General features: G+C 42.2%; 1 protein-coding gene across 1 annotated transcript in view; it reads left to right on the forward strand.

Annotated features, from left to right (window-relative positions):
• Positions 1 to 302: 302 nt before the first annotated feature.
• The window catches only part of SNRNP48 (small nuclear ribonucleoprotein U11/U12 subunit 48), a 36,320-nt gene continuing 20,578 nt past the window's right edge, over positions 303 to 16,044 (forward strand). Inside the window, exon 1 of the mRNA XM_073678738.1 lies at positions 303 to 438. Within this exon, the coding sequence (XP_073534839.1) occupies positions 319 to 438 (120 nt within the window). The 5' untranslated portion in view covers positions 303 to 318. The remainder of the gene's footprint in view (positions 439 to 16,044) is intronic.

Below are 16,044 nucleotides of genomic sequence, written 5' to 3' on the forward strand. Positions count from 1 at the left end.
TCAGACGGGAACAGATACCGCAAGGCACAGACAGGCAGATCTAGGAATACAGCCCCTAGAAGGCGAAAGAACAGGCTAGAAGCTTGTTCACAAGAACAGACCACAGTTCAGACACAGAACTGGAGAACAGGCAGGAAAACAGGATAGGACCTGGCACGTCAGAGACAAAAAGCCGACTGACAGGACACAATGCTCAGGCGCCATCTTGAGGAAGAAGGTGGTATAAATACCCAAAGATGGACAGCAATAGGCTGAAGGTGCAACAGGGGCGTGTCCGCAGCAGGTACAAGAAACAGGAAGTTCAGCGGGCGTCGCCCTATGCAGCCAAAACAGACAAACAGACAGCAAGGAGGGAAGCCAGAGAGACATTCTGGACTGGAGATAAAGTGCGCGCTCTTGCACAGTGGGAGATGGACCACCATGCAAGGACGCCGCCAGGTATGTTACATCGGCGACAAGGAAGGCGAATGCCTCCTCAGTTGAATACTGTGCTTGGGGTGACCAGGACATTTTTTCATGTATGCGGTGTTTGTGTGTGTGTGTATCGAATTTTATTCAGGTGTGTGTGTGTGTGTGTGTGTGTGTGTGTTTGTTGGCGTCAACTTTTTTATTTAGAACAGAAAAAGAATCTATAAAGAAAAAAAAAAAATTGGTAAAATAAAAAAAGAACTAAAAGGACGTCAGTAAAAATAAAATTACTGAGTGCCCACAACTATCTGACACTAACCCTGACTATATTCAGTAAAAAATACTGTAGTAGATGCTGATTGGTACACTATATTTTTTTACTGTCCCTAATCTAGCCCTATCAACTAATTTAAATAATTTTTTTAATTCTTTTTTCACAAACAAAACCCCATGACAACAACTGGATGCTGATCAATGATGTGTGTCGCTGATCAGCGCTTAATGGATGTGGGACGCACGCACGGATGTGGTGGAAAAGGGGGGAAGAAAAATAGCAAAAGTCCTGGCCAAAAGGAAGCACGGGTGACGATTGGTGATTTGAGTCACTGATCAACGCTCGACAGCTGCAGGACACATGAAAAAACTGACAAAAAAGAGCAATCAAGTGCTAATCAGCATTCTGCGGCAGAAGGGGGAGTGGGGAAGGGGTTAGGAAGAGAGTGAAAAGGGGGATTGGGGTGTATTAGGAAAAATCTGGGAACAGATAAGGAACGTCTTCATTCATCTTTCATGATCAACAGCAGCAGAAGTGTTGGCACAGGCATGAAAAACCTGCGGTGCCAGAAGACCCAGCAGATGCGCGAAAGAGCAGCACATCGACCGCCCTACAATGTCTACAAGCTGGAATGAGGAAGTGCAGTTCGGTCACTGTGATGTCAGACAGCGTCTCTGCACACTGATCTGATTGCACCAATCAGTGCGGGGGCTGTTGACGCTGCCGTTACAGCACCGATCATAGGCTGGATCTCAGTGTTTCAGGCATTTTCATTTCCTGAAACACTGAAATCGCTGTGATTGGCTGTTTAGTTCTGAACAGCCAATCATGGTGATCGTAGTTGCGGGGGTGGGTGGGGGGGGTGACACTCCCCATGGCAACGAATCCCGGCGGCCTGCTGTAAGAATTAGCAGGCACCTTAATGCGATCACCGTTACTCCGGTCACGGTGCCGCATTTTCGCCAGGATGTAGACTACCACACTATCTAAGAATTCTATGTTGCTTTAGCCCCTCCCTATTGGGAGGATGGCTTTTAAACAGCATGCCTCCCAGCTATTGGCTGGAAGCCATCTTGCAGGTGCGCACTCTGGCCCTTTAAGAACAAGGCTGTGGCGCGCACAACACCCGGAAGCTGGAAGCATGCGGCCGTGGGTGGTGAGCATGTCGGCATTCCTGCATGGAGGGGGAAGGGGAACCAATAGAATTAAAACAGGTAAACCATCAGGGGTACACTAGTCTTCTTATAGCCATAACTCAAACAGTATAAGAGTCACCCATGAACATTAAAAGCTAATATACTCCATCTATCAAATCAGGCAGTGTGAACCAGTGTCTACAGCTATGCATAAAGTGTGAGTAGTCTTGCTCCTACAGAACTTGTGGAATAATTGCCTGTGATACTCTGCATATGGGTGCAGCCAGACGGCCATATAACACAGACCACAACGGCATGTCAATGTTCGGACTGGCTTGTGGCTCTCCTGACCCAAGCATGACAGCATGTATTTCTATGCAGCTGTTAAGCTTGAGTCAGGAGCAGGGTCGGACTGGGGTGTCTGGGGCCCAAAGGGGAAATTGACCCTATGCAAATACCTGTTAGCCGTTATCCCCATTATAGTGGAGCGTTGACTGTAAAACACAGGCGGCTCCTACACATCTACTGTACGCCACTATAACTGGGATGTACAATTACAGGGGTTCTTTGATGAAAACAAGTTATCACCGATTCACAGGTTAGGTAAATGATATCTTATTGATCGGTAGAATCCGACCATTGGAAACCACACCGATCAGAAGAATTGGGAACTTTTATCCCCATTTTAACCCCTTCACCCCGAAGCTTGTTTTCACCTTCCTGACCAGGCCAATTTTTTGAATTCTGACCACTGTCACTTTATGAGGTAATTACTCTGGAACGCTTCAACAGATCCCGGTGATTCTGAGACAGTTTTTTCATGACATACTGTACTTCATGATAGTGGTAAAATTTATTTGATATGACTTACGTTTATTTGTGAACAAAACAGAAATTTGGCAAAAATTTTGAAAATTTAGCAATTTTCAAAATTTTCATCTTTATGCCCTTAAATCAGAGAGTCATGTCACAAAAAATAGTTAATAAATAACATTTCCCACATGTCTACTTTACATCAGCACAATTTTGGAACCAAATTTTTTTTTTGTTAGGAAGTTATAAGATTTCTCATTTTTCCAACAAAATTTACAAAACCATTTTTTTAGGGACTACATCACATGCAAAGTGACTTTGAGGGGTCTATATGACAGAAAATACCCAAAAGTGACACCATTCTAAAAAGTGCACCCCTCAAGGTGCTCAAACCACATTCAAGAAGTTTATTAACCTGTGGTGAGGCCAGGGACTGGAAATTCATATTCCCAGTTATGAAGGTCTCAGCAGGAATGCTAGTCTGTCTGACTTCAAAGGACCCCAGGGGAAATGGTGTATTCCCCACAGTCAGGATATGACTTAATTACCATTACGTTACTACGCTGGCTCCAAAAGGCAATTACCAAAAGAATGCTATTGCCCAGGAGAGAATTGAATACAGGTCAGCTAGGATATATACCTTTGTAGTGCAAACGCCTATTCCTGACAAAAGAGTATGGGGGAGCTAATTGAATCATGGCAATGAGGAATAGCTAATTGAATTACCTCTGAAGTCAGGGGAAGCTCCTGTGTTAGATCAATTACCATGCGCACTTTACATTGAGAATATTGCTGGGAAATGGATTATGAAATGTCTAATAGAAGGGAAGAGGAGATTACATGTAAATCGCCTATTTTCTGCCCTGCCCAAGTTACGTATAAATGTGTCCCTCTGTGAGAGAGGAGGAGTCTTCTGTTGAGGGTCACCTGTCGCTACAGATGGGCAGAAAGACACAAGGAACCGCCCTGGACCCATGACAGCACCCTTCCCGCCGTGTCCAGAGACCTTTGATGAAAGTGTGGTATATTCACTTTTATTCCTTTTAATTTTACTGTATCGTATTACTGCTTCCTTACTGTATTTGTCTGACTACTGTATATATATATCTTGTAACCGCTTGTATATATTGTACCTAGCATCGCTCTTTTGAGTAAATAAATATATAAAATTTATAAGCTCGCTTCCCATTATCCTAAACCCAGAACTCACGGAAGTTGTGAGGAAGGATCAGGGGCACGTGGCTCCGATCGGTTTGTGACATAACCCTTTAGATGCTTCACAGGAATTTTTGGAATGTGTAAGAAAAAAATGAACATTTTAACTTTTTTCAGAAAAATGTTACTTTAGACCCCAATTTTTATATTTTTGCAAGGGTAATAGGAAAAAATGGATCCCAAAATTTGTTGTGCAATTTCTCGGTGGGGTATCGGTAAGCCGATACCCCATATGTTGGAGAAAACCACTGTTTGGGCGGCGCACAGCAGGGTTCAGAAGGGAAGGAGCACCATTTGACTTTTTGAATGTAAAATTTGCTTGAATAATTAGCGGACGCCATGTAGCGTTTGGAGAGCCCCTGATGTGCCTAAACAGTGGAAACCCCCTACAAGTGACACCATTTTGGAAACTAGACCCCTCAGGGAACTTATCTAGATGTGTGGTGAGCACCTTGAACCCCCAGAAGTTTACAACATTGAAAATAAAAAAATTTACCGCAAAAATGTTTTTTAGCACAAAATTTTGCATTTTCACAAGGATAACAGGAGAAAATGGACCCCAAAATTTGTTGTGCAATTTCTCCTGATTATGCAGATACCCCATATGAGGTCGAAAACTACTTCTGAGGCATAGTGCAAAGCTCAGAAGGGAAGAAGCACCATATTGGAGTTCAGATTTTGCTGGACTGGTTTGAGGGTGCCATGTCACATTGGTAGAGCCCCTGAGGTGCCAGAGCAGCTGACCCCCCCCCCATAAGTGACCCAATTTTACAAACTACACCTTTCAATGAATTCATCTAGGAGTGCAGTGATCATATCGACACCACAGGTGGGTCAAGTAATTTTATACCATTGGGCTGTGAAGAAAAAATAATTACATTTTTAACACGGAAATTTTGTTTCAGCCCCAGATTTTACATTTTTACACTGGGAAATGGGTAAAAATTGCACCAAAATTTGTCCCACAATTTCTAATGAATTTAGAAATACCTCATATGTGGCTGTACAGTACTGCTTAGCCACAGGGCGAGACTTGGGAGGGATGGAGCGCTATTTGCCTCCTGGAGCGCAGATTTTCCTGGAATAGTTTGAGGACTCCTTATACAGAGCCCCTACGTGCTAGAAGAGCAGAATTCCCCCTCAAGTGAACCCATTTTGGAAATTATACCCCTTTGTGAATTTATCTACAGGTGTAGTGACAATTTTGACTTCATGGGTGTTTTCCACAAACCAGCAGTAGTGGATGTTGCTAAGTGAAGATTGCAAACTGCTGTTGTAGTGACCAGTATGTTGTAGTGACCAGTACATTGTGGTTACCAGTACATTATGCCAAGCTCGTGCTTCTGGAGACATGCACACGTAAATTAGGCAGGCTCTCATCGCTACAGAAATGCCAAACATGTGGACACTAACTGCAGTTTAGACACACACTGGAGCTCTGAAGGGAGGGGGACATTTGGATTTGGGAGCGCAGAATTCGTTGGATTTCTTTTGGAGGGCGAGGAGCCATTTCGTTTTTCCAGAGCCTTTGTGCTACCAGTAATGTGGAAGCCCCTACATTATTGTTACAGATGACGGACCTGAGTGGGGTCTTGCTTTTTTGTGAATGGAGTTGAAGCTTTTATTGGGAACATTTTACATAACATTTTGGATCACGTTTATCCTGCGCTCTACGCTGAGCACTTATATCGGGGTTTCCATCTAAATCTCCAAGTGACGTGATTCAGATGAAATCCCCAAGTGATCCATTCACTATAATGAGGCAGCAGAGTTACTCTGGACTCCATCTGGCCTCTGTTCAGTGTTGTCCTTCTTTACAGAAGTGCACAGAACTGTGGCCGACGGCACTTTTATGCACGCCTAATAAAAAGACGGACACTGTGGGATCACAGGCCAGATGGCGCCCACAGTGCCACCATCTGCCTCATTACAGGGAATCTTCCGCCGTGGGTTCCGTCTGAATTACATATTTCAGAGATTTACACGGAAACCCCGGTGTAAGCGCTCAGCGCAGAGCGCCGGATAAATGTGAGGCGAGACTTACTGCAATCTTTGGGAGGCAGAATGAACAAATAAGCAGCAGGAAAAGAATTGGTTTTATTTATTTTTTACGCCTTTCCTCGTGCAGTATAATTGATTAGGCGACTTTATTCTTTGGGTCGGTGCGATTACAGCGATACCTGATTTATATCGGGTTTTTATGACTGACAGCTGTCACACACTAAAAGATTCTTTTTATTGTAAAAACAAGTTTTTGCATCGCCATATTTTAAGTGCTATACTTTTTCCATATTTTGTCCGACAGAGTCATGTGAGGGCTTGTTTTTTGCAGGACGAGTTGACGTTTTTATTGGTACCATTTTCGGGCACGTGGCTTTTTTTGGGAGGCAGAATGAACAAAAACTATGAATTCATTGTTTTTTTGGGGATTTTTTTATGCCGTTCCGTGTGTGGTAAAATTGATAAGGCAGCTTCATTCTTTGGGTCAGTACGATTACAGAGATACCACATTTATATATTTTTTTTATGTTTTGCCGCCTTTACATAATAAAAACTATTTTATAGAAAAATAATTATTTTGGCATCGCTTTATTCTGAGAGCTGTACCTTTTTTATTTTTCTGCTGATGGAGCTGTATGGCGGCTTGTTTTTTGCAGGACAAGATGACGTTTTCAGTGGTACCATTTTTATTTGCAGGCGTTTTTTTGATCGCGTTTTATTCCACTTTTTGTTCGGCAGTATGATGATAAAGCATCGTTGTATTTTTTGGGTTTTTTTTTTTTTTTTTTTTTACACGGTGCTCACTGAAGGGGTTAACTAGTGGGACAATTTTATAGGTCGGGTCTTTACGGACGTGGTGATACCAAATAAGTGTACTTTTTTTTTTTTTTTAGACCAATAAATATATTTATTGGATTAATATATTTTCTTTTTTTTTCTTTATTTTGTGATTTTTTTTTTAAATATATTTTTATAATTTTTATTAAGTGCTTTATTACTTTTTTTTACCTTATCCCTGGGTGGGACTTCATTTTCATACTTTCAGATCACTGATCTGGTGCTCTGCAATGCATCTGCACTGCAGAGCATCAGAGCAGCATCTGACAGGCAGGAAGGAGGCATCTCAGCTCCTGCTCACTGAGGCCCCTGAAGGACCCCGTGGCCATCTTGGGACTGGGGGTCGCCATGGAGACCATCAACACAACGAGATCACATCACGTTGTGCTGATGGTATCACAGAGGGAGTCCACTCCCCCTGCGATGTCGCTGTCCCTACAGACAGCGGCATCACAGGGGTTAAACAGCCGTGATCGGTGCTAGCACCGATCGTGGGCGGTGCTGCGGTGTGTCAGCTCTCACACAGAGCTGACACCCGCTCAGCGTGAATCACCGCGCCGTACATGTACTGCTCTTTGCGGGAACGCAACTCCCGCAGAGCAGTACACATGTATGGCGCATGCCGGGAATGGGTTAAAAAGCAGCGGCAGGTGGGATGTTTGACCGCCGCTTCATTCATCCTCTTTGAGGCTTCCAGAAAAAAAACAAGAGAAGCACTTGCAGCCACTGAGGGAATGAATGGATCAGTGGTCAAGTCGCACATGCCACTCCAGTCTAATGGGGATATAAACTCCACATTCTGCAGATCGCACGGGTCCCATCAGTCATACCGCCACCAATCAATTACTTATTCTTGGGTCACGTTCACACGTTCAGTATTTTACAACATTTATTTGTAAGCCAAAATCAGGAGTGGATCAGAGCAAAAGTATAATAGAAACACGTCAACACTTCTGCATTTTTCACCCACTCCTGGTTTTGGCTTACAAATACTGATGTAAAATCCTGACCAAATGATGAATGTGTGAATGTGGCCTTAGGATAGGCGATTACTTGTTTTCACCGGAGAACCTTTCTAAGTGCATATTTGCTACTGTGTAATAGACACAGGACAGGGAGGGGTTAAGCGTCAAAGTAATTAATCTATATTGGAAATAAAGAATCTTCCCCTTATTGATATCAGAGAGACCAAATGACCTCCATACACAACACACTTCACTATACCAAGACCAATGATACCACAAACAAGGGAGAAGTACCGTCACACCATGATCAGACCACATATTACCATCACATAGTGACCGAATAATACCACATATATGGGACAAATACCACCACACCATGACCAGATCACATATTACCACCACATAGTGACCGAATAATACCACATACGAGGGACAAATACCGCCACACCATGACCAGACCACATATCACCACAACATAGTAACCGAATAATACCTCATACAAGGGACAAATAATGCCGCACCATGACCAGATCACATATTACCACCACATACAAGTACCACCATACCATGACCAGACCACACGTTACCATTACATTGTCACCGAATAATACTATAATAAGGATCATGAATAAAAACCACAATACTAATAACACAAATATTACCACTGATGACATTATACACCAGAGCTCGGTATATAGTGTCAGTGTACAGGTAATACAGTGATCACCAGTGACATTATACCCAGGAGATCTGTATATAGTGTCAATGTACACAGTGATCACCAGTGACATTATACACAGGAGCTCTGTATATAGTATCAGTGTACAGATAATACAGTGATCACCAGTGACATTACACTATGTACAAAGTTCCTGTGTATACGGTCAGTGCTGATTTCTGTATTACCTGTACGCGATACATCATATACAGCGCTCCTGTGTATAATAGCACTGATGATCTCTGTATTATCTGTTCACTGACACTATGCACAAAGCTCCCATGTATATATTATGCAGGTAATTCAGTGATCACCAGTGACATTATACACAGGAGCTCTGTATATAGTGTCAGTGTACAGGGAATATAGGGAGCACCAGTGCCATTATACACAGGAGCTCTGTGTATAGTGTACAGGTAATACAGTGATCACCAGTGACATTATACACAGGAGCTCTGTATATATTGTCAGTGTACAGGTAATACAGGGATCACTACTGACATTATACACAGGAGATCTGTATATAGTGTATAGGTAATGCAGTGATCACCAGTGACATTATACACCGGAGCTCTGTATATACTATATAGTGTATAGTATGCATGTACATGTAATACACTGACTCACCAGTGATGTCTCTAGTTGAAGTCTTTCATCTTCGCTTTTCTTCTTCATCTGGCACAGACCACTATCACATCTTCCATCCAGGACTCATCGCTGCAGAAAATAACACACAGTTATCAATAGCTGATCACTTCTAGAGCACATTCCACACTTATTCCCTGATTTCTTCACTACACAAGATGAAGAAAAAAGGGAGCATAGTGCCGCCCTGCACAGTAATAGGACCTCCCTTTTGTTAGTCCCCCATGAAGAATTATATTACAGCAGTAATGTCCCTTACAGTAATTATGTCCAAACTTGCCACCATAAACTAATACCTCATTCTGGCCCCCACACTGTAATTGTCACTCATCCTGGCTCCCTTTATTTAATAATATCTCCCATCCTGGGCCTCTATGTATCCCTTCCACACATCCTGGGCTCCTATGTATCCCCCCCACCCATCCTTGACATCCTGGGCCAGTATGTATCCCCCATCCACCCATCCTGGGCCTGTATTTATCACCCATGAGCTTCAATGCTGCCTCATCCTAGTTCTCTATCTCCACTCACTACCCTGTCCATTCATATAAGAATAAAAACTTCTTACCTTCCCCGGCGGCGTCCTCTTACGGCTTCATATTGGCGCATAGTAGTGACGGAGGCAGTTTTACATCACTGCTATGCGCCACGCACTGATGTCAGCACCAGGTGCAGAGCAGTGACGTTAAATGCCCACTGATCTATCAAAGGCCAAACACTGACACACACGGCCTTTGATTGTCCGGCGGCCTTTGAACGTCACTGCATAGCAGACAGTGATGTTCCCGGCGGCCATCAGCGCTCAGCAGCCTTTGATAGGCCCCTGGTTATAAAGACCATCGTTACCGGCGGGTCCCCACTATATCCAACACATGGGCCCACCGGGAGATCGCCAGTCACAGGCTGGTCAGAAGAACCACCAGACTGTGCATTTTGATGCAATTGTCAGCTAGGTTTTGGAATATGTACACATTGTTTTACAACTTATTAATGGCAACTGACATATAAAGTTCTGAGATTTATGATATAACCAATTAACATAGCTCCCAACTGTCCCATATTCTGCAGGACTGTCACAATTTCAGGGCTCAGTCCTGCATCCATCACAGCTGAGCTGTTCTCCCAGGTTCTATTTATACTCACCTCTCCATAGTTCCTCCTCAGGGGGCAGGGCCACTCACTGGTCAGTGAATATATTAAATTATATTACTCACCTTTCTCCTGTGATCGCATCTCCCTGAGACTCAAACTGGGAACTCAGTGTCCAGAGGCTGCAGCTCTAACCACTGAGTACAGCTCTCAATGATAAACATAGGAGGATTTAGTTATCTTGAATCTACAATGCAGGCAATGACTCCAGAAGCAGAGTATACATCTCCATAGAAATACATTGTGTATAGCAATGTATTTTTATGTTGCCTGTATACTGAGCAGAAGAAAATTATTTTTGAGTCCTTCGTTTTGAACCCACAACCTTAAAACATTACTGACACAGACACTTAACCTGCAGAACCACAAGCTCTAGTGATATAATTTCTAGAATTCTGTCTACTTGATCTGTACTGCAGGATCTGCCTAGGATAGAAATACACTGATACATAGAAATACACTGCTGTGTACTAGGTATTTTTATTCTACATGGAGAATAAGATTTTTTCAGCCTATAAAATTGCTAAAAAATAATAAAGAAAACCATTTGATAATGAAAATAATATTGTCATTTTTAATGCGTTTTATAAAAAATAATGAACAAATAACATGGACATATTTGTGTCCCTGTAATCGAAATGACCCGCAGGACACAGCGATCAGATTATTTACGGGGATCGGTAAATGGCGTAAAAAAAAATAGCGTGATTGATATATTTTCTTTATTAAACCCATAAAATATGTAATAAAACTGTAATGCTGAGGTCGTATTCACACGTAGCGTAAATGCTGCGCTCTTTCTGCTGCTTTTTTTCTGCAGGTGTTCGCACCAAACAACGCAGTAACAATCTTCTATTTATTTTTTTTTAACAATAAATTTTTATTAAAGTTTTTCAACATAACAAAGAAAAAGGACATCAGGTGCAGCACATACGATATTTAGTGTACAATACAGCATTTGAGAGCAAATAGCAAGGAACTTCTAGTGTCATGAACCTGGGGAATAGAAGAGGAAGAGCAGCAGGATATAAGCCAACCTCTCATTAGGGATGGGGGGAAGGGATGGGGGGACAAACAGGGAAGGGTATATTCTCCAAAGTAGATACCGTCAAGGATCGTACGAATAAGGGAACTAAATCTAGTTTCCACAGAAAAACAACGTATGGTATAACGGGAACAATGAGCATATTATACCTAAGATTTTTGGCCACGAAAAAGTGCTTTAACTTCTGGCCATGCGCACCACCGTTGTTGGGTCCTATCTTTTTTTGAAGCGTCCCATGACAGAATCTTTTCATAAGAATTATATGAGTCGACTCTCTACCAGATGTCATCCATTGATGGAGCAGAGTGGGATTTCCACTTGGAGGCAAGGGCTTGTCTGGCTGCAGTTAATACAAAAGAACAGAGCCATCTGTTCTTGTACGGGAGGTCAGTAATGCCTATGTTCAGTAAAGGTAATGCAGGATTCATTGGGCCGTCACTTCCAGCACAGGCAGACAACAATCCAAATATTTCCCTCCAAAAGCTATTTAATTTAGAACATGACCACCAAGAATGCAAGAGTGTACCTATTTCTCCACATTTTTTCCAACATAGAGATGTTCCCTGGGATAGATGAGCTATACGGTTTGGGGGTAGATACCAACAAAGTTGAATTTTTTTTGCAATTTCTAGATGGTTTATGCATGGCGAACTTTTAAGGGGCCAAGATAAGGCCAATTGCCATTGGTCATGAGTAAACGAAGTGCCCAAATCTGATTCCCATTTAGTCATGTACGGGAGCTTAGTGTTATCAGGGGGAGTATTGAGAAAATTATATGCTACCGAGACACCCCTGGAGAATCCCTTCTTGCCCAGAAAAAAGTGTTGTATTGTGGATGGAGCCAGCCGTGACACAATTGCTGGAGAAGAGGATAGGAAACTCTTTAGTTGAACATAGGAAAAGTGAAGGTTACCGGGGAGTTGATATATGGTTGATATAGTTCGTCAAAAGTTTTGATAGAACTAGCTGAAAACATAGACTGCAAATTAGGAATGCCGTAATCTTCCCAACGGTGGAATTGGGAGAACGGGACCACCAGATCAATGCTCCTAAGCGAGATATATTTCAACGGAATGTGTATAATTTTTTTAAAAATCATCTCTCTCCACATTTTAAGAGCATGTGTCATTGTAGGGAGTGAGCAAGATTGAGACCTCGGGAGCAGAAATTCCGCCTCCAACGTGAGTCTAGTAGAATGAAGTTTGGTATCTAATTTTTCCATTTGAACCCACGAGAGATTGGACGTAAGGTCCCACCATTCTCTAAGAGCATCAATCGTGCATGCCTTATAGTAGAGGTGGATATTCGGTAGTCCCAAACCTCCCTCTCCCATTCTATAAAACAGCAGAGAGCTCTGGAATCTGGATTTTTTGCCACCCCAAATAAAGCGAAGTAGTAGAGCTTGGATTTCGTCTAGTAGCTTTTTTTGTATGGGAAGTGGTATGCATCTTAAAAGATATAGAATTTTAGGTAAAAATGTCATTTTACATGTTTGTGTACGGGCCATCCAAGAGAGTTCTAAGGTGCTCAGTCTTTTGAGCTCTGGCTTGATAGTATTTAGTAATTCTGAAATATTTTTAGAGACTAAGTTTTTAGAGGGGGAGACTAGGTGAATTCCAAAATAGAGAATGGAGTTCTTAGCCCATATAAATGGCAGAGACTTTTTTAAAATAGAAATTAATCCTGGGGGACAGCCAATCGGAAGGACCACTGATTTTGCGGAGTTCAATTTGTAGAGAGATACTTCTGAGAACCGAGAGAGAATAGACAACAGTGCTCGGAGAGAAGTTTCAGGGTGTGTTAGAGATAATTACGTCATCCGCATACAGACCAACTGGGTGGGCCACGGATCCCATTTTTATTCCAAAGATATCTTTACAAGTACGAATCTCCTGCGCCAAGGGTTCCATTACCAAAGCAAAAATTGCAGGCGACAACGGACACCCCTGGCGAGTTCCATTCGAGATATGAAACCGTTCCGAGCTAAAGCCTTATGCTAATACCTTCGCACTTGGGGAGGAATATAACGCCATTATATCCTTCTGTATGTGTCCCATGAATCCGAATTTAGTCAAGACTGCTTGAAGGTATCCCCAGTGTACTCGATCAAACTCTTTTTCTGCGTCCAACGAAACGAGCACACTGGGGACCCCAGATTTTTCTGCTCTGTGGATTAAGTTTAGAACACGTCGAGTGGCGTCTCTGGTTTGTCTCCCCGGCACAAAACCCATTTGATCTGGGGCTACCAGCTGAGGAAGGACCGTATTAATTCTTTAGGCTAGAATTTTAGAGTACAATTTAAGGTCACAATTCAATAGTGAAATAGGTCGGAAATTTTCAGGTTTATTTGGGGGTTTGCCTGGTTTTGGGAGGGTAACTATAGTCGCTTCCAAGAATAATGGATTGATTTTACCCTTGATTCTCCAGTCCAAAAATAGTCGCTGCAAGTACGGGGATAACTGCTCCGAAAGCAGTTTATAAAATTCATTGGCAAAGCCATCTGGCCCTGGAGTGGAGTGTAATTTAGAGGCTTTAATTGCACTTTTTATTTCACCAACCTGTATAGGAGAGTTCAAAGATTCAAGTTGGGATTGTGAGATTTTCGGTAAGTCAATAGATTTTAAAAATTGTTCTATATGTAGAGTCGAGGGATGTTGGATGGTATGATCCATATTCAGATTGTACAAATGAGAATAATAGTCCGCAAATGCGTTGGCAATCTCTATTGGGTCAAAAATTTTGTCCCCATTCGTCTGAAGCAAATGGTCAATCCTCCCCTTAGCAGTCAGTTTTGTTCACTCTACAGGGCAGTATAGCACTTGCTCTATCCCCCAAGGCATATTATTTTGCTTTAACTTGTTTTAAATTATATTCATAATTGAATAATAAGAGTTTCTGAATGTCATTTCTACTCTCCAGCAAAGCACTATTAACTGCCGGGGTCTTGTTTTGTTTCTGGTTGTTTTCCAAGATTTTAATTTTATTTATGACTGATTGCACTTCGCACTCTCTGCGTCATTTTTCTCGTGAAGCCAATTTTATACATAAACCTCTCATAAAGGCTTTTTGGGATAGCCATAAAGTCTCATCGGAAACTTCTCCATTATCATTAATTTCGAGAAAATGTTTCAGTTCATTAGAGAGATATTCCCTATTATGAGCAGATTTTAAAAGAAAAGTGTTCAAACGCCAAGTAAACGCAGAGGGTGGAGGGCCGCCGTCATCGAGTTCCAATATAATTGGGGCATGATCGGACCAGGTTATCGAACCTATATATGAGGATTTACACAGTGATAACTTTTAACTCCTCCCGACCCGTGGTTCGATCCGAGTCCGTGTCTAAATCTCTAGATACAGGGGCGTTGAAATCTCCGCAAATTATCAATGGTCCTTGAGAAACGGAGTGAATTTTATTAAGAACTTTAGAGAAGAAAATTTTGGGTTTGTTATTAGGGCTATATAAGGTCACAATCGTGTATTGGGAATTATTTAGTAAACAAGATAGGACTATGTATCTCCCTCTGGGGTCAGTATAGAGGGACAACATGGAATATGATATGGTATGTTTTATGAGTATCGCAACACCTGCTTTTTTATTTGGGGCATTGGCCTGAATTATTGTAGGGAAATGAATATTGGATAATCTAGGTGCGTCTTGGGAAAGCAGATGAGTCTCCTGCAAACAAATAACTTCGCATTTAGATGATCCTATCTCTTTCCAGAGGAGAGACCTTTTAAAAGGGGAGTTTAAACCCATCACATTAAGAGATAAGATCTTAATACCCATGGCAATGTTCAAAGTTCTCGAGTACGATCAAAGGGGAAAACATTTGTACATCAATACATATTCCTGACATGGAGAGAGATAAAACAATACCATTTCGAGCATTTGGAGAATAGGGACCCAGTGGGTGAGGGTTAATTAACCAAGTAACAATCTTCTATGACTATTATGTGTTTGCCGCGTTTCTTTCTTTTTGTGTTTTCCCGCTTATTTGATGCGATTTTGGTGCAGATATGAAGCAAAGTTTTTAACTCTTTTTAATAGTACAGAAAAGCTTTAATTCTGCACATAAAAATGCAGGGGCGTTTTTTTTCTCCATGCGTTTTTTTCAGAAGCCTATAGAGAGAAAATGCACCAAAACCGCAGAGTAGTGATGAGCAAGCATGTATTGTTAACCCTTTCGGGTGTTCGCTGAGTATTTTCGGCTTGCTCAGCATCTATGTTTGAGCTTCCGCGGTGGCCTGTGTCGAGGCTGTTAGACAGCTGTGACACATGCAGGATGCCGTGACACATGCAGCCGCGGCAGCACTAACATAAATGCCGAGCGTGCTTGCTGAAAGGGTTAACAACACACGCTCGCTCATCACTACCGCAGAGTTCAGCAGCGTCTTCAGACGCGTGTATGTGGAGCCTAAAAAACGCAGATACTTCATTAAGTGCAAAATCAAAGCTCTTTTCTGTACTATAAAAAGCACCTTAAAAACGCGGCTTCACATCTGCACCAGAAACGCATCAAATAAGGGGGGAACAGATTGTTATTGTGGAGTTTGGTGCGGACATCTGCAGAAAACAAAGAACACAGTATTTCTGCAACGTGTGAACACGGCTTTAGAGACACAAAAAGCCGGCTGTTGTATAGTGAAGCTACATAAAGATGAGAAAGTTCTAGCGGCTTCGACTGTGAATGAGGGAACAAGAAATAATCTACAACTAGAGATGAGCAGGATGCAGAGATGATGTCATGCAGCCCAGAAAGATAAGAGATTCACGGCCTCCCTCCAGCTGCCGGATAGCACTGACCTGGATACTGAACTGGAGGTCTGTGAATTCATCC

This window comes from Phyllobates terribilis, unplaced genomic scaffold (assembly GCF_046119375.1).
Source record: "Phyllobates terribilis strain yellow unplaced genomic scaffold, ASM4611937v1 Scaffold_4__5_contigs__length_816908805, whole genome shotgun sequence".
In the NCBI taxonomy this organism is placed as follows: Eukaryota; Metazoa; Chordata; class Amphibia; order Anura; family Dendrobatidae; genus Phyllobates; species Phyllobates terribilis.